General features: G+C 38.5%; 1 protein-coding gene across 1 annotated transcript in view; it reads right to left on the reverse strand.

Annotated features, from left to right (window-relative positions):
* ADK (adenosine kinase) overlaps positions 1 to 19,689 on the reverse strand; it is a 504,899-nt gene that overhangs the window by 474,550 nt on the left and 10,660 nt on the right. Inside the window, exon 2 of the mRNA XM_068981947.1 lies at positions 11,811 to 11,885. Coding sequence (XP_068838048.1) covers positions 11,811 to 11,885 — 75 coding nt within the window. The remainder of the gene's footprint in view (positions 1 to 11,810; positions 11,886 to 19,689) is intronic.

A 19,689-nucleotide genomic window follows, 5' to 3' on the forward strand; every position in this document is an offset into this window, starting at 1 on the left:
CAGCTACTTAATATGAAGTAATATAAAGATTCAGAATCAAATATCAGTTTATTTCAAATTCTAAGAATACAGAATTCATTTTTTTTTAAATCAAAATGGCCAAGATCACCTTTCTTTTAACGAAAAGCAAAGATAACTGAGCTAAAGGAAATATTCAAAATTCAGCAGCATTTCCAAACACCAGCAATAATCTAAAAGAGTTAATGGATTTCCCTGGTGGTCAAGTGGTTAAGAATCTGCCTGTCAATGGCGGGGACACAGGTTTGATACCTGGTCCAGGACCATGCCACAGGGTAACTAAGCCTCTGAGCTGCAACTACTGAGATCACGCACCAGAACTGATGAAGCCCATGAGCTCCCACGCTCTGCACCAAGAGAAGCCACTGCAGTGAGAAGCCTGCAGACCACAGCTGGAGAGTAGCCCCCACTTGCTGCAACTAGAGAAAGCCCACATGCAGCAATGAAGACCCAGCACAGCCAAAAAGAAATAAATTTAAAAAATAAAAAAGACTCAGTATAAAGCTTTACCAGCAAAACAACTACAGGGCTATATAAGCTCAAGGACAGAAAGAAAAAACATTGAGAAGCTAGAAACCAAACTACAGATAAATTTTAAAATTCGCATTGCAGATCAGTGGGTAAAGGTAGACTGTTCACAATACAGTAATATAATAACCGATTCCCTATAAGGAAAACTTTTTAAAAACCAGATCCTTACTTCACATCACATACAAAAATCAATTCAGGATCAATTAAAGACCTAAATATACAAAGCATAATGATATGACTTGCAGAAGAAAATATTGCAAAATAGTTATATACAGATTTAACTACAAAAATGTCAGAGCATCTCACAATTACTTTCAAACAAAACAATGATAGCTTTTAACCTTATATACAGTCCTACTTGACACTCCAAATGTTTCACCTTTAAACTAATATACACTCATTTATTGAAGTAAGTCATCATACCTTACACAATGATTCACCTATAAATTGCTGACACTAAATAATCAGTACTGAAATTTATGACCAACTATTATTACTCTTAGTACTTTTACAGCAAACATTATGTAATACCTTTCATTTCTGTTTACATTAATCAAGATTTACCTAAGGTTCATATCATTATTAAGAATTTATATCCATGAGAGAAACATATTTCCTGAACTACTCTAGCTTCCCTTTTTAAAACTGAGTATTTTCATTGCAAATGATGATTTTTATTTCCAGTTACCATTTCATTAATTCTCTCATTTCTCTTACTTCTGTGGGTATTTATCTGGTGTCAGGGAAAATTAAGGCAAATCTGTCTTACAAACTCCTTCCCTCCGTTTTCCATCCCTATTAACACATTCCTTTTCCTTTACTCTCCATAATTACACCAATATTCATCTGGAAGTATTTATATGTTCCATATTTCCTCCCCTCCTCACACCCACTGTGTCTCTTCAAGATGCTGGAAAATATTCTTTTCAATAGTCTACTTCCTATAACAAGTGTTCCTACTTAATTTCAGTTATAATATTTACATCAAATAATTACATCAAAACAAACTAACCTAATTTTGCTTCTCTTTTAGTTAAAGATCCTAATTTTTTCTTATTCAAGGGAACACCAGCTTTATAATCTTCAAGTAAAGAACAGAAACTCTAGAAGAAATTTAATTTTTGAATATCAAATAATTATCTAGTTGATGTTTCCAAATCATGGCAATGCTTGCTCTATTCTGGAAACAGGTCAGTTGGAGGCAACATACCATCCTCCCAACACATAACTTCACTGTTTTCAAAGCTCAGCCAAAAAGAGAATTCTAGAGTCCTTCTGTTTTTGTTGTTGTTTCTTTCTTTATTTTTTTGCTTTTTTTAAAATTAATTTATTTCTTTTAATTGGAGGCTAATTACTTTACAATACAAAGAAATTATTAATATACTGATAAACTAAAACTGAATGTGAACAATGTTTAGAGCAAATAACACATCTCTCTCATCTACACTATATCTATAATTAAATGAAAACAGAATTTCATTAACTCTATGAGCCTTTACATATATACTTATTTACACTACAAAAATCTAGATGTATAATTGAGTTTTTCAATTTCAAATTAATACTTCCAGAGTAAGATAGCAGAAAATATAGAATACAAGTTTACAATTAAAACAAGCATGTATTTCAAATTACTGCACAATGCCTGATACATTTTTTGGTCATGAACAAATGTCTTAAGCTCTGTTATTTTTTATGAGGATAACTACCTCATGAAGTTGTCATGAGGACAAAACTAATATTATATAAAAAATGTACCTAATACACATTGTATAAATGCTTCATTGTCAAATAATAATTGTCAAAAATAATTATATTCTTTTCTCCTTACCCTTAAAAGTCTTTCAGATGGATTCTTTATGGCCCTTCTTTAGATTCAACCCTTTGTGTACACCAGCCCCAAATGCAAAGACCATTGGAATATGATGGTTCTTGTTCTTTAAAAAACTGTGCTGAAAAACTTGACAAACATAGCACATGAAAAATGTATCTTCACAGAAATATATGTGAAGAAAATACCAATTCCCTCATTAGCTTTCAACACTGAACACAAAACTCCACTTTAAAAAAGGCCTTTCATAAAATATTTTTCAGTCAGATGCTATCTACCAAGGTGTCTAACATATATCCAGCACCGTGCTAAGAGTCATGTAAGAAAAGTGCAATTCCTTTGCACCAAGAGCTTAGCACATACAGAAAAAATTTACAAAGATACTTTTCTTAATTGTCTCTCTCCCCAGCAATGTTTAGAAATGCTGATGTGAGGCATATGCTATAGGTATTTAATTATAAACCCATACAACAGAAAAAATACTGAGCTTCCTCTCAAGAAATGAGAAGGCAGAAGACAGTAATCAGAGTCAAGAAAGTCAAAGGAAATCGTAAATTAAAGGGAAAAAACCTCTCATTAAAACCACCACTTGTTTGACAAACTGTAAGTTGAGATCATCACATAAATTATACAAACTGCTAAATAGTTAAAGCAAAAGATAAGATCAGCAATCAAGAAAAGATTTGAACTAAAAGAAAATAAGAAATTCATTTTTATTAATCCAGAGATTGCTCTGACAAAGAAACCAGGCTTACTCATTTTGAATCCCCCAAATCTGGTATGTAGTTGTTAATTCTCAGTTTATACAACAGGTTTAAATTACCGATAATTTAATAATCCAGTTAAAAAATAAAGGTAGTGAGTGTGGCATGGTAGAAAAAGAAATAAATAGGGTCAGGACATACAGACTCCATCTCAGGCTTGCACTGCTAACTATCATCAACAGCAAAAGCTGTCACTTCACTGAGATTGTTCCTTTGCTGTAAAATGAATAAAGAGATTTAAATTATCTCCAAAGTCCAGTTTGTCTCAAAATTCCTGTGATTATATATGTCCTGCTATAGTACATACAATAACAGTGAAGTACACACAGTCATACCGCTGGAACTTCCACTTAAATATGGCAGAAAGATTATCTACTCTTCCATCTAAGACTGTTAAAATGATGGCAAAGGTACAAAAAAGAAAAAAAACATCTACGGGATCAAAAATAATATAAAAGAAGTAACTAAGCAGTACTGGTCAAAAGGTTTCCACAAATTTTCAGAAAAACAAAAACAGGTGAGCAACTCAGCAGTGCTAAATAAACAGAAATCTCAATTAGAACTGAAAGAAGCTGCTTACGATAAGCAAGCCTAGTCCATCTGCAGAAACACTAACCTCAGAAGATATACATAAGACACGGGGCCACAAGTAAGGGAATGGACTACTACCATCTCACCATTACAACCTACGATTCCTAAAATAGAGATAAATTACCAGTTTATTCCCTCAAGAAACCAAACAGAAGCATCTCTGAATTAATGGACAAAAGGCAAAGCAGAGGAAGTAAAGACGGACAGGTGAAACTGCCTACTTAATTAAGGTACCCCTCCTACCGGCCAACTCAGAATAAAGCAGCCAGGCTGAAACCTTCAGAGAGCAAAATGCAAGACTTTTCTGGAAAGAAACTGAACAGATTTTTTAGACTTCCAGATATTAACATTGAGGGTCACACACACATCTTCAGAAAAATAGGCTTTTAGCATAACCAAGCCTTTGGTCAAGCCCAACCTGAAAGGGACAGAGTAAACGGACAAAGTAGTTAAGCAGTTAATCCTATTAGAGGATTGTAAGTAAAGAAAAAAGTATGGGAGACCCTTGTAAGTTACTGATCACTCAATAAAGCAGGTTTGCTTAAGCACAAAGCTAAGCAAGCTTGATTAGCAACAGAAGCATGAAACATGCCCCCAAACAACAAAACACTGGTGGCACGAGACCCACATTCTGTCCAGTGAGCTCATTAAATTAATGATCCCTAGGGCAAAGTCTCTGCACATATAAAACACAGTAATTTATGGAAAGGTGACATTTCAAAGTGAAAGACCCTCATTGTACTGAGACCTGAAATGATTTTTCCATGGTGCCAAGACAGTCCTGGCTTGACCAAGACTGAAAACGCCCCCACCTGACAGAAAGGAGCTGATGAGGGAAGCATGATGTGCACTCACGAATGTGGAAGGGACTTCCCTGGTGGTCCAGTGGTTAAGAATCTGCCTGCCAATTCAGGGGACACGGGTTTGATCACTGGCCCAGGAAGATCTCATACGCTGTAGAGCAACTAAGCCCACGCGCCACGGCTGTGGGAAGCCCATATGGTCCAGGACCCACACAGGGCACACGTGCCACAACTACTGAGCTGTGTGTCTAGAGCCCAGGCTCCGCATCAGCAAGCCTCTGCAATGAGAAGCCCTCACACCACAACAAAGGGCAGCCCCCACTCGCCACTACTAGGGAAAAGACCGTGGGAAGCAATGAAGACCCAGCACAGGCAAAAATAAATAAATAAAATAAAATAAAATAAAAAAGAATGAAGAAAAAGGTGATCTTTTCCCCCTCCTACTTTTTCTTTGATTATAAAACTGTAGCCCACTAAGTTCTTAGGACATGATACCATCTCACTTGCCCAACTGTAAACCTCACAAGCATCCTATTCCAATAAATCACTTGTATCTACCACTTTGCCTCTCACTGAAGTCATTCTGCACTGAGACATGAACTGGAGCTCCTTGGAGGCCCCCAAAACACCACCTGGCAGTTTCAAACCCACATATATCAACATGCCAATGTGGTTCTGAATGTGGGATATGGGTGTGTGCATGTGTGTGGGTTTGGAAAAAAATTTTTTTGCTTTATTTATTGGTGCTCTTTGCCTATGTAACAAATTCACCCAAAAACTGGCAGGTTAAAACACAACTCATTATCCTGCACAGTTTCTGAGGGTCAGGAATCCAGGAGTAGTTTAGTTGAGTTTTTCTGGTTGCAGTCAAGCTGTCAGCCAGAATGGCAATCATCTCAGGGCTTAAAGGACAATGGAGAATCCACTTCTCCGGCTCACTCACATCACAGGGTTGTTGGCAAGTCTCAGTTCCTCACTAGTTATGTCGACTTCCTCACAGACAGAGGAAGTAGCCTCTATCTCCAGCCATTAAGCCTCTCACAAGATGTCTGAATGTATGAGAGAGAGAGAGTACGTTGGAACACAAAGAAAGCACCCACAGTGGAAGACAACTTTTACAATTGATTGCGGAGGCTTATAACACTGTACAAGAAGTGGTGACCAGAACCATCCCCAAGAAAAAGAAACGCAACAAGGCAAAATGCTTGTCTGAGGAGGCCTCACACAACCAAAGGAGAAAAGGAAAGATATACCCATCTGAATACAGAGTTCCAAAGAACAGCAAGGAGAGATAAGAAAGCCTTAAGAAAACAAAGAAATAGAAGAAAACAACAAAATGGGAAAGACTAAAGAGCTCTTCAAGGAAATTAGGGATATTTAGGGAATATTCCATGCAAACATGGGCACAATAAAGGACAGAAACAATATGACCTAACAGAAGCATAAGATATTAAGAAGAGATGGTGAGATTACACAGAACTGTACAGAAAAGGTCTTAATGACTCAGGTAACTGCAATGGTGTGATCACTCCCCTAGCGCCATACATCCTGGAGTGTGAAATCAACGAGGCCTTAAGAAGCATCACTACAAACAAAGCTAGCAGAGGTGATGGAATTCCAGTTGAGCTATTTCAAATCCTGAAAGATGATGCTGTTAAAATACTGCACTCAATATGCCAGCAAATTTGGAAAACTCAGCAGTGGCCACAGGACTGGAAAAGGTCAGTTTTCATTCCTATCCCAAAGAAAGGCAACGCCAAAGAATGCTCAAACTACTGCACAATTGCACTCATCTCACACGCTAGCAAAGTAATGCTCAAAATTCTCCAAGCCAGGCTTCAACAGTACGTGAACCATGAGGTTCCAGATGTTCAAGATGGATTTAGAAAAGGCAGACGAACCAGAGATCAACTTGCCAACATCCACTGGATCATCAAAAAAGCAAGAGAGTTCCAGAAAAACATCTACTTCAGCTTTATGAACTATGCCAAAGCCTTTGACTATACTGATCACAACAAACAGTGGAAAATTCTTCAAGAAATGGGAATATCAGACCATCTGACCTGCCTCATGAGAAATCTGTATGCAAGTCAAGAAGCAATAGTTAGAACCAGACATGGAACAACAAACAGGTTCCAAATTGGGAGAGGAGTACATCAAGACTGTACCCTGTCTCCCTGCTTATTTAACTTATATGTAGAGAACATCACGCGAAATGATAGGCTGGATGAAGCACAAGCTGGAATCAAGACAGCTGGGAGAAATATCAATAACTTCAGATACTCAGATGACACGACCCTTATGGCAGAGAAGCGAAGAACTAAAGAGCCTCTTGATAAAAATGAAAGAGGAGAGTGAAAAAGTTGGCTTAAAACTCAACATTCAAAAATGAAGATCATTGCATCCAGTCCCATCACTTCCTGGCAACTAGATGGGGAAACAATGGAAACAGACTTTATTTTGGGGGGCTCCAAAATCACTGCTTGGTGACTGCAGTCATGAAATTAAAAGATGCTTAAAAGACCTAGGCAGCAAATTAAAAAGTAAAGACATTACTTTGCTGACAAAGGTCCATCTAGTCAAAGCTATGGTTTTTCCAGTAGTCATGTATAGATGTGAGAACTGGACCATAAAGAAGGCTGAGCATCAAAGCATTGATGCTTTTGAACTGTGGTGTTGGAGAAGACTCTGGAGAGTCCCCTGGACAGCAAGGAGATCCAACCAGTCCATCCTCAAGGAAATCAGTCCTGAATATTCACTGGAAGGACTGATACTGAAGCTGAAACTCTAGTACTTTGGCCATCCGATGTGAAGAGCTGACTCATTGGAAAAGACCCTGAAGGTGGGAAAGATTGAAGGGAGGAGGAGAAGGGGACAACAGAGGATGATACGGTTGGATGGCATCACCAACTCGATGGACATCAGTGTGACCATGCTCCGGGAGTTGGTGATGGACAGGGAAGCCTGGCGTGCTGCAGTCCATGGGGTCGCAAAGAGTCAGACACAACTAAGCAACTGAACTGAACTATGTCAAGGCTATATACTGTCACCCTGCTTATTAACTTATATGCTGAGTGGTGGTGGTGGCTTAGTCACCAAGTCATGTCCCACTCTTATGACCCCAAGGACTGTAGCCTGCCAGGCTTCTGTCCATGGGATTCTCCAGGCCAGAATACTGGAGCTTGTTGCCATTTCCTTTTTCAGGGTAATCTTCCCTACTCAGGGATCAAACCCAGGTCTCCTGCACTGCAGGCAGATTCTTTACCGACTGAGCTACAAAGGAAGCCCTATATGCAGAGCACATCATGCTAAATGCCAGGCTAGATGAAACTCAAGCTAGAATCAAGACAGCCAGAAGAAACGCCAATAACATCAGATATACAGGTGACACTACCCTAATGGCAGAAAGTGAGGAGGAACTAAAGAGCCTCCTGATGAAGGTGAAGCAGAGTGAAAAAGCTGACTTAAAACTTAACATTCAAAAAACTAAGGTCATGGCATTCGGCCCCACCACTTCATGGCAAACAGATGGGGAAACAATGGAAACAGTGACAGACTTTATTTTCTTGGGGTCCAAAACCACTATGGACAGTGACTGCAGCCATGAAATTAAAGGACGCTTGCACCGTGGAAGAAAAGCTATGACCAACCTAGACAGCGTATTCAAAAGCTGAGACATCATTTTGCCGACAAAGGTCTGTATAGTCAAAGCTACAGTTTTTCCAGTAGTCATGTACAGGCATGAGAGGTATACCATAAAGAAGGATGAGCACTGAAGAACTGCCTTCAAACTGTGGTGTTAGAGAAGACTCTTGGGAGTCCCTTGAACAACAAGGAAATCAACCCGGAATAGTCACTGCTGAATAACTGATACTGAAGCTGAAGCTCCAATACTTTGGCCACCTGATACGAAGAGCTGACTCATTTGAAAAGGCCCTGGTGCTGGGGAAGACTGAAGGCAGGAGGAGAAGGGGGTGACAGGCTGAGATGGTCGGATGGCATCACTGACTCGATGGACTTGAGTCTGAGTGAACTCCGGGAGCTGGTGATAGACAGGGAGGCCCGGTGTACTGCAATTCATGGGGTCGCAAAGAGTCGGACACGACTGAGCGACTGAACTAACTAACTAATAATGAAAGAGAATGAGTACCTTTTCATGTGCTTTTTGCCATCCGTATATCTTTGGTGAATGTTCAAATTTCTTGCCCATTTTTATTAGGCTGTTTCTTTTCTGATTGAGCTTTAAGAGTTCGTAATGTATTCTTACCAGTAGTTCTTTATCAGATATATGCTTTGCAAACATTTTCTTCAAACCTATGGTTTGTCCTTTCATTCTTCTAACAATATCTTCCCAACAGTAAAAAATTTTCATTTTGAAAAAGTCCAGCTCATCAGTTTTTTCTTTAATAGAACATACTTCTGGTGTTCTATATTTAAGAAATTCTTGTTTAAATCACAGTCACAAAGATTTCCTGCTATATTATCCTAAAGAAGTGTTATACTTTTAGGCCTAAAATTTAGCTCTATCAGTCAATTTTGTATATGGTACAAAATACAATTTCCTTCTTATGCATGTTGATATTCAATTGTTCCAGCACTACCTGTTGAAAAAAGACAATCCTTTCTCCACTGAACTGACTTGCACCGTTGTCAAAAATCAGCCATCCATTTATGTGTGGGGCTATTTCTGGACATTCTATTCTATGCAATCAAACTTTACACTGACATCCCTGCTTGATTACTATAACTTTAAAATAATTCTTGAAATCAGGCAGTAGCTTTTTTGTAGATTCCATCAGTTATTCTACATAAATGATCATGCTTTTGGGAAATAAAAATAGCTTATTCCTCCCTTTGCAAGCTGGATGTCTTTTACTTCTTGCCTGACCGCTCTGAATAGAATCTCCAGGACCAATATACATTCTGAAGTGGTAAGGGCCAAAATCGTTGAATTGTCTCTGATCTTAGGGAAAAGTATAAAGACTTTCACCATTAGAAATTATGTTATGAGGCTTTACTCTAACCAAACTTTTATGAGAAATAAATAAGATCCCTTCTATTCTAAGAATCCTATACAAAATTGTATCAGGAATAGATAGTGGTTTTGACAAATGGTTTTTCTATTGAGATGATTACATTATTTTTCTTTTTCTACTGTTAATATAGTTAAGTATTCTAATTACATTCCAAATGTTAAACCTACCCTACACTCTAAGCACACTATTTCATTCGGCAAAAAGGAATAAACATAGTGAGACTGTCTAAGTATGGATAAGTGATTTTCAATCTTCACTACCACTTGCTTTCAAAACTGGGAATGTAATTATAGATAGCTAACAGAATGAAAACATATCAATCTTAATACTAAAATAAAAATATAATTAAACAGAATTTATAAAGCTAAAAGTTAGAGCAGTAGTCAGGAGTTAAAGTAGAAAGTTAACAAAACTTAGAAAGTAGAGGAGAAATAACAGAGGGAAGAACAGGGGCACTGGTAAATTCACTGTATATAAGGAGAAGTCAAGGGCTTCTACTGAAAGTTGATACAAGAAAATATTTTCATGTATGAATATTATGTCATTAAAAAGTACAAGGTAACCAGAAGAAGTAAAACTATTAATATAATTGTATGCAGGAGTGTTTCTGATTAGCAGAGTGTATTTTAAAATTTGTATCTGAATGTCTTACAATAAGATACATCCTCCAGTTTGTCCTTGGATCCCTAACCTATTTCCTACTATACTGCAATAAGCCAAATTCACACAATTATAAATTCTTGCTGACCCTGTGACACTTGAGTTTATACAGATAAAGAGTTAATCTCCAAGACATTAAAAAACAGAATTTGCTAAAAATGGTTATTCCTCAAAATCAATTGTATTCTACACATGAGCAATGAACAATCCAAAATTGAAATTAAGAAAATGACTCCATTTACAATACCCAGTCAGGAACTGAACCTGTGCCCCCGGAAGAGAAAGTACAGAGTCTTAACCACTGGACCTCCAGGGAAGTCCTAGGATGGCTATAATTTTAAAAGGGGAAAAGACCAAGTTTTGATGAGCATGTGGTTCTTCAAAGAACTAAACACAGAATTACTATGTGACTTAGCAATTCTACTCCGACATATAAACCCAAAAGAAATGAAAATATATATTCTTACAAAAACTTGTACACAAATATTCACAGCAGGTTTCTTTATAACAGTCAAAAGACAAAACAATCTAAGTGTCCATCAACCAATGACTACATCAACTGATGAATGCATAAAAAAACTGTGGTATATACAAACAATGGAATATTATTCTGCCTTACAGGAATAAAGCACTGATACATGCTACAACATGGAAGAACCCTGAAAAACATGTTAAGTAAAATAAGCCAGACAGAGAAGGCCACATATTGCACACTTCCATTTATATGAAATAAAATATCCAGAATAGGCAAATCCATGGAAACAAACTAAACTGGTAGACTGGGGCAAGGAAGGGAGGGCAGGTGGGAATACTGATATGACCACTTATTGGATACAAGTTTCTTTTTGACGTGATGAAATGTCCTGGGTTTAGATCGTGGTGACAGTTGTACAACACTGCCAATGTCCTAGCAGTCACTGAATTGTGCACCTTAAAATAGTTAAAATTATGAATTTAAGTAAATTTTGCATCAATAATATTTTTTAAAAGTGGTTGCCCCTGGGCATAGAACTTGGGGTGTTTAAGAGGAAGGGGTGTTAATTTCTCATTATTAAGTATTTTTTAGTACTTAACTTTTCCCTTGTACCAAATGACCACGGATAAATAAACATAAAATGATTTCTCTGCTCAATTAACAATATCAAAAGTTACTATTGGGGGAAACAGGGAAGATTCATAGTGTTAGAATTATGTCTTACATATTCTTCTTGTTCTCTATAATCCTATTCCTTTTCCCACATGGTATGGTACCATTACTGATTTAGTTCATTGACAGTTAATTTTAAAATGTGGAAATTAAATCATTAAGTAAATCACATACTTCTTCCTTGCAAAGAATAACAGAATCAACTTCAAGTGAAAGGAGCAACAGGAATGAACAAAAGTACCGAAGTTTTCCCAGGGAAAATGTGGTCAATTACTCAATAATAATGGTATTGCACTTGCCATTATCAGGATTAAATTTCCTGAATTTTCCTCCAACTGAAGATGTTAAACAGCAAATTCAACTCTAATATTTTCAGTTTTTACTTAGATGTATGTTTTACATAGTAAATATGAAGAGCTCAATACTTACTTATCAAGGAAATCCTTGTCCACTACAGCACTGATGTCAAGAAGAGGATTTCCCATTCCAAAGAGAATATTTTCACTAAAAAAAATACAAATAAAATACAAGCACAAGTTAGAAATACCTCTGAGTAAGGTGACGTATAAAACGCACATGAATGTAAAAATATCTTCACTTTACCCTGAAAATAAACCTAACATACTAGATTATTAAACCTTTGATTTGCTTATTACATACATGTAGGACAAACTTTAGAGGTAGCATAAAGCCATTCAGAAGGGAGAATGACTTTTAAATTGGACAAAATAAAACATAACAAAAGAAGAAACCAGATCATATGATTTTTTTCCACAATATTTAATAGCTAATGACTAAAGCTAAACAGTTCCATCTAGTCAAGGCTATGGTTTCTCCAGTGGTCATATATGCATGTGAGAGTTGGACTGTGAAGAAGGCTGAGTGCCGAAGAATTGATGCTTTTGAACAGTGGTGTTGGAGAAGACTCTTGAGAGTCCCTTGGACTGCAAGGAGATCCAACCAGTTCATTCTGAAGGAGATCAGCCCTGGAATTTCTTTGGAAGGAATGATGCTGAAGCTGAAACTCCAATACTTTGGCTACCTCAAGCAAAGAGTTGACTCATTGGAAAAGACTCTGATGCTGGGAGGGATTGGGGGCAAAAGGAGAAGGGGACGACCGAGGATGAGATGGCTGGATGGCATCACTGACTCGATGGACAAGAGTCTGAGTGAACTCTGGGAGTTGGTGACGGACAGGGAGGCCTGGCATGCTGCGATTCATGGGGTCGCAAAGAATCGGACATGACTAGCGACTGAACTGAACTGAAAGCTAATTAAATTCAATGTTCTTTTTTTTCAAGTTGTAACAAAGTTTTATATATTCAACCAACATGATAAATATTTAATTCTATCTAGACAGTAAAATACTGAACTAATGAAAGTTTATTGCAGAGCATAGCGCAAGTCCTGGAAAAATTCAAGCAACAGCCTTATCCTTGAAAAACTGTGAATGCCTGGAGTGGGACCTTTACAGTGGGTGTCATAGAGAGTGTCATTTTCGATTACATTTAAGGGACTTTTGAGGGAGTCTGTTTTCCATAGTACTACAGTATCGCTCAAAACTAAGGGAAAGATAGAACCCTGAGAACCACACGCAATACCAACTGACAGCAAGAAATGGACTGGAGGCATAGCTGGGTCAGCCTCGATCAGGGACATTTTTCTAGTTATTGAAATAAAATTCGCCTCTGCATAATAATTTCCCATTGGTATCTAGTTTGCTCAAGCTCTTTTCCAGTTGCTTCCAAACCAGTTACCATTCTCACCACTTGGAGATTATCATTAACACCAACAGGACTGATGCACCAAAGTTTCCTTAGGGAGAACAAAGTACAGCCTACATTTGCAGTCTAAAATGATTTAGAAGACTAAAGTAAAATCACAGATTGGGCAACTATGGTTGGATATGCAGTGGGAAATCTGTCCCTTTTTCTATTTAAAGAAAGCTGACGAGGGAGGGATAAAAGACAATGTATTTATTTATTTATTAAAAGTCTAATAAAGAAAGTGAGTCCTTAGAAAATCAAGGATCAACAGGCAGAGTAAAATGTGACCATCATTTCATTAGGAACTTCTCTGCCTAATTTGTGTATTATCAGGCAAACAATAAAAACTCTTCAGTTCACTTCAGTTCAATCGCTCAGTCATGTCCAATTCTTTGTGAACCCATGGACTGCAGCACGCCAGGCCTCCCTGTCCATCACCAACTCCCAAAGTTTACTCACACTCATGTCCATTGAGTCGGTGATGCCATCCAACCATCTCATCCTGTGTCGTCCCCTTGTCCTCCTGCCTTCAATCTTTTCCATAATCAGGGTCTTTTCCAATTAGTCAGTTCTTCCCATCAGATGGCCAAGTACTGGGGTTTCAGCTTCTGCATCAGTCCTTTCAGTGAATATTCAGGACCAATTCCCTTGAGAATGGACTGGTTGGATCTCCTTGCAGTCCAAGGGACTCTCAAGAGTCTTCTCCAACACCACAGTTCAAAAGCATCAATTCTTCGGTGCTCAACTTTCTTTAGAGTCCAACTCTCACGTCCATACATGACCACTGGAAAAAACATAGCTTTGACTAGATGGACCTATCCTGGCAAAGTAACGTCTCTGCTTTTTAATGTGCTATCTAGGTTAGTCATAACTCTTCATCCAAGGAGCAAGCATCTTTTAATTTCATGGCTGCAGTCACCATCTGCAGTGATTTTGGAGCCCCCCAAAATAAAGTCTCTGACTGTTTCCACTGTTTCCCCATCTATTTGCCATGAAGTGATGGAACCAGATGCCATGATGTCAGTTTTCTGAACGTTGAGTTTTAAGCCAACTTTTTCACTCTCCTCTTTCACTTTCAAGAGGCTCTTTAGTTCTTCACTTTCCGCCATAAGGATGGTGTCATCTGTATATCTGAGGTTATTGATATTTCTCCCGGCAATCTTGATTCCTCCAGCCCAGCATTTCTCATGATGTACTCTGCATAGAAGTTAAATAAGCAGCGTGACAATATACACCCTTGACGTACTCCTTTCCCGATTTGGAACCAGCCTGTCGTTCCATGTCCAGTTCTAACTGTTGCTTCCTGACCTGTACACAGATTTCTCAGGAGGCAGGTCAAGTGGTCTGGTATTCCCATCTCTTGCAGAATTTTCCACAGTTTATTGTGATCCACACAGTCAAAGGCTTTGGCATAGTCAATGAAGCAGAAGTACATGTTTTTCTGGAACTCTCTTGCTTTTCTGATGATCCAACGGATGTTGGCAATTTGATCTCTGGTTCCTCTGCCTTTTCTAAATCCAGCTTGAACATCTGGAAGTTCACGGTTCATGTATTGCTGAAGCCTGGCTTAGAGAATTTTGAGCATTACTTTACTAGCATGTGAGATGAGTGCAACTGTGCTGTAGTTTGAGCATTCTTTGGCATTGCCTTTCTTTGGGATTGGAATGAAGACTGACCTATCCGGTCCTGTAGCCACTGCTGAGTTTTCCAAATTTGCTGGCATACTTAATGCAGCACTTTCACAGCATCATCTTTTAGGATTTGAAATAGCTCAACTGGAATTCCATCACCTCCACTAGCTTTGTTTGTAGTGATGCTTCCTAAGGCCCATTTGACTTTGCATTCCAGGATGTCTGGCTCTAGGTGACTGATCATACCATCATGATTATCTGAGTCATGAAGATCTTTTTTGTATAGTTCTTCTGTGTATTCTTGCCACCTCTTCTTAATATCTTCTGCTCCTGTTAGGCCCATACCTTTTCTGTCCTTTATTGTGCCCATCTTTGCATGAAAATATCCCTTGGTATCTCTAATTTTATTGAAAAGATCTCTTATTTATTTAAACAAACAAACAAAAAAGCACAGGGGAAATATTATTGAGCTGCTTGGCTGTTTCTTTTTATTCACACCTTCTAAGTGTTTAGTTCAATACAGACAGTAATGTAACCACCACAAAAATTAAAACACAAGACATTTCCATCATCACAAAAAAATAAAACTGTCCCCATGTCAGTCTCTCCACCCCCAACTGGTCCCCTCCTGGTTTTAAGAAATATAACAGTGATACTTCTTTTTAAGAAGTCAGTCCTTTGCATATCTCCTGCACTCTCAAAATGGTTTATTACACCCTACTCAAAAATTAAGTAGAAATAATATTATCAAATTAATGCAACCTCTCTAGGCCCATGGCTTCTACAGTCAAAGAATTATGGTGGGAAATGAGAACAATGAATCACAATAACCATGTTTAAACTCATTTCTAAATCTATTTGTCCAACAAAACCTTTGCTTATGAACATAAATGGATAAGAATATGTGAAATGTTGATCTAGAGCTCCCTGTGTAAAGGACAAAAGAGGAAGAACTTAAATACCAATTACTGTTCCTTAGTGCAAGAATTATATGGCATAGGCCCTGATGAGAGATGCTGTCAAGCTGGCCTAGTTGGAACCCACTGCAGCAAGCATGGCTAATACAAGAGGTAGGAGACAACAGAATTTGAAACAAACATAAAAGGTGTCTTCATACAGTAAGTTAAGTTAAAAACTATACAATTATTTCCAAAAGCAAATGAGTTTGGACTACTCACATTATTTTCCTCTCCATCACTGTATATAACTGAGAAGCTATCAAATAACTTCATTGTAATATAACAGATCAACTCTGTTAAAAACACTAATGCTTTAAAATGGCTAATTTCCTAAATACACACTAGATTCCAGGCCAGTAAATACTGTACCACCCTTCTCAAATAATGAAAATACTATTTAAGTAAGCATTTATTTTGATCTTTTCCTATTAGATGTTAACAAGATGGGGCTGGTCTATGGCCAAAAACTATCTGACTCATACTAGGACTATTATTTTGTTAGCAATATAAATGTTAGCAATGTCTTTTTCCTGGAATGGATGCTAGGATGAAAGATTCTGAATGACTGGTTTTGTTGGGGTTTTTTTTTTAGTCAGTAATTTTACATGTCTCATAATTCAGATGCCATCCAACATAAGCCTATAATTATTATTGTTAGACAACCTCCAAGTTTCATGCACTGATGCAGATATCAAAGTAAAAAATACTCATAAAACTTTGTCTACTCTACTGATAGATTATTGTCGATTAGCTCTTTGGTCAGCAAAAATATTTAGTTACACTAAGAATTGGTGCTTTTGAACTGTGGTGTTGGAGAAGACTCTTGAGAGTCCCTTGGACTGCAAGGAGATCCAACCAGTCCATTCTGAAGGAGATCAGCCCTGGGATTTCTTTGGAGGGAATGATGCTGAAGCAGAAACTCCAGTACTTTGGCCACCTCATGCGAAGAGTTGACTCATTGGAAAAGACTCTGATGCTGGGAGGAATTGGAGGCAGGAGGAGAAGGGGACGACAGAGGATGAGATGGCTGGATGGCATCACTGACTCAATGGACATGAGTTTGGGTAAACTCTGGGAGTTGGTGATGAACAGGGAGGTCTGGCGTGCTGCGATTCATGGGTCACAAAGAGTCGGACACGACTGAGCGACTGAATTGAACTGAACTGATCTTAGAGAGGCAGCAGTGAGTAGTCGCAAGAAGTGAGCTGTTAGTTTCCTAAGCAGGAATTGAACCTGTGTACCCTGGATGAAAACCAGGAATGCTAGCCACCAGATGAGCAAGGGATAGAGGTTAGAAGGAAATTTTCCCTGGCTCTTGCCCCCACTGAGAGATTCATTTCTCATGGAGGTAAAAACTGTACAAGCAGGTACAAAGTTTATTATTAGAGACAAAGCACCATGACAAGTGGGCGAGCACACAGAGAAACAGTTATGATGGGAGCAAGGCAGAAATACACACCCAAAGAGAAAGTGTGGGCGTCCCCACTAAAGAGGAGGAGGGCAGTAAAGAGGTGGTTAAATCATTTATACAGGGCAGTTTTTTGGGTATTTGTTTACCTTTGGCCAATTATATGGTTTCTTTCTCCACACCTGACTTACCCAAGGACCCTCCCCAACATGCATGTGCAATTTTTTTCAAAATATATTCCAGCCCAGAGGCCTATAGGCCTTGGCATCACACATTCTGGAGTGACAAACTCCTCTTTTTGACCCCAAAGAAGCCTTTCTGTGCACATGCAATGTATCCCTCGCCCCAAGGATAGGAAATATATGACCTCTTGATCTTTTACACAAACAGGGTTTAGCCCCTTTCTGTTTCTGACTGTTGTTATCTTAAAGTGTCCTCAGGAGACAAAGCCTGGCTATTTACTCTATTTCTGTTGTTATTTCTATTTTGAAGTGCCAACAGGAGACTGGTTGTAAATATCTAACCTGGAGCCCACATATCTCTTGTCTCAAGAAATGGAAACAGTAGGCTAATTGTAAATGTCTGGACTGGAGCTCATCTGTTTTTGCCCCAAGAAATGTATACAGGAAGCCAGTTTAAATGCCTAGCCTGGAGCCCATCTTATAATAATAGCTTTACTGGTAACAGTAAAAAATTGGAAGCAACCCAAATGTCCTTCAACAGGTAACTAGGTAAACAAACTGTGGTACACCCATACAATGGACTAATATTCAGCATTAAAAAGAAATGAACTATGATACATCTTGGATGGATTTCAAACACACTGTTCTGAGTTACCATTTAGGGATAACACAAAGGAGTTTCTTTTGCTGACAGAACAGTTTAGTACCCTAATTGTGTTAATATGGAATCTGTATGTACAGATTCATGAAACTTCATGAATTATACAAGATTCTTCTGCACAAAATTTCACAGAAGTATACACCGCCACCATGCCAGTAAAACGCAGTGTAAGCAAAGACTGGTGGTGATATTCTAAAAACATTCATATTCAATTCATAGTCAGCTTAATAGTACTACACGTGCCAAGCCGCTTCAGTTGTGTCTGGCTTTGTGACCCCATGGACTGTAGCCTGCCAAGCTCCTCTGTCCGTGGGATTCTCCAGGCAAGAATACTGGAGTGGGTTGCTATTGCCTCCTCCAGCGGATCTTTCCAACCCAGGGAACAAACCCTCATCTCTATCTCCTAAAACTGGCAGATGGGTTCTTTACCACTAGCACCACCTGGGAAAGTACTATACCAATATTAATTTCCTGGTTTTGGTAACATACTATGGTTATTTAAGATTTATTACTGGCGGAAGTTGGGTGAAAGGTGCATAGGAACTCTCTGTACTCTTTTTGCAACTTCCTGTGAATCAAAAAAGAAAAAAAGAAAATCGTAAAGTATTCAAAAGAAAGAGAAAAATATTTTAAAATGTTTAAAAAACAATTAGGGTGACATCATCAGGAATGGTAGAATAAGGCCTCCAAAAATCCTCTCTTCCATAAAAGCAACAAGAACAATAGCGGAAAAAGAAAAAAAAGGTCAAAATCAACACTTTCAGAACTCTAAAGGCTTTCAACATCTGAGGAGCATTTTTCAAAGGGGAAAAAAAAGGCTGAATCTCTGCAAAACAGCAAGCTTGTGGCATTCTAACTTGCCGAATTCCCATCCCCCTCCCCAGCTCCATGGCAGCCTTAAAAGCAACAGCCCCCAAAACACAGTGGAAAGCAAAAGCCCATCAGCCACTGGAGGAATTGGAACAGAACTGGAGCTCTTTCAAAGCCTCATTTTCAGAGACTGTTGTTATCTGAGCTTTTGAGTAACCGGCAGTTACCCGAAAAATCCCTACTCCTAACACTTCTCATTATCTGACCTGACTCACAGTTTCCCCAGTGCTCACAGCCTTTTCCCCAGGGGCATTTGTCAAAAACAATCATCTGCAATTGTTTAACACTCCAGCCATTTGAAGCAGTTGGGAGCAAACCAAAAAGCTTAAAAGGAAAAGTGTGGACAGGAGATGTTGATAGGGGTTTTGAAAAGTTCTGAATATTCCTAAGAATCTAGGAGACCACGTACATGTGCCTTGGCCTGTGTGCATGTTCAAGAAAGACTTGAAAAGGCATTAAGCAATCATCTCTGAACATGAGGCTCTGCACAAGCAGGAAATAAAGGCTATGGCAGCACTGTAAGCCTGGCTAAGCATTGAAGTTACACTTTATCAAGCACAGACAGCCTCTCAGCAAACATGGGAGACAATAACAAGTATCAGAAAGAACATAGAAAAACGAATCCACACTGCTGGTGGAGATGTAAAATGATGCTGCCAGCTTGAAACAATATTTGGCAGTTCCTCAAAAGAAAAAACAAATGTAAAATTCCCAGGTGGTGCTAGTGGTAAAGAACTCGCCTACCAATGCAGAAGACAGAAGAGATGTGGGTTCAATCCCTGGCTCGGGAAGATTCCTTGGAGAAGGAAACGGCAACCCACTGCAGTATTG

This window comes from Capricornis sumatraensis, chromosome 10 (assembly GCF_032405125.1).
Source record: "Capricornis sumatraensis isolate serow.1 chromosome 10, serow.2, whole genome shotgun sequence".
Lineage (NCBI taxonomy): Eukaryota > Metazoa > Chordata > Mammalia > Artiodactyla > Bovidae > Capricornis > Capricornis sumatraensis.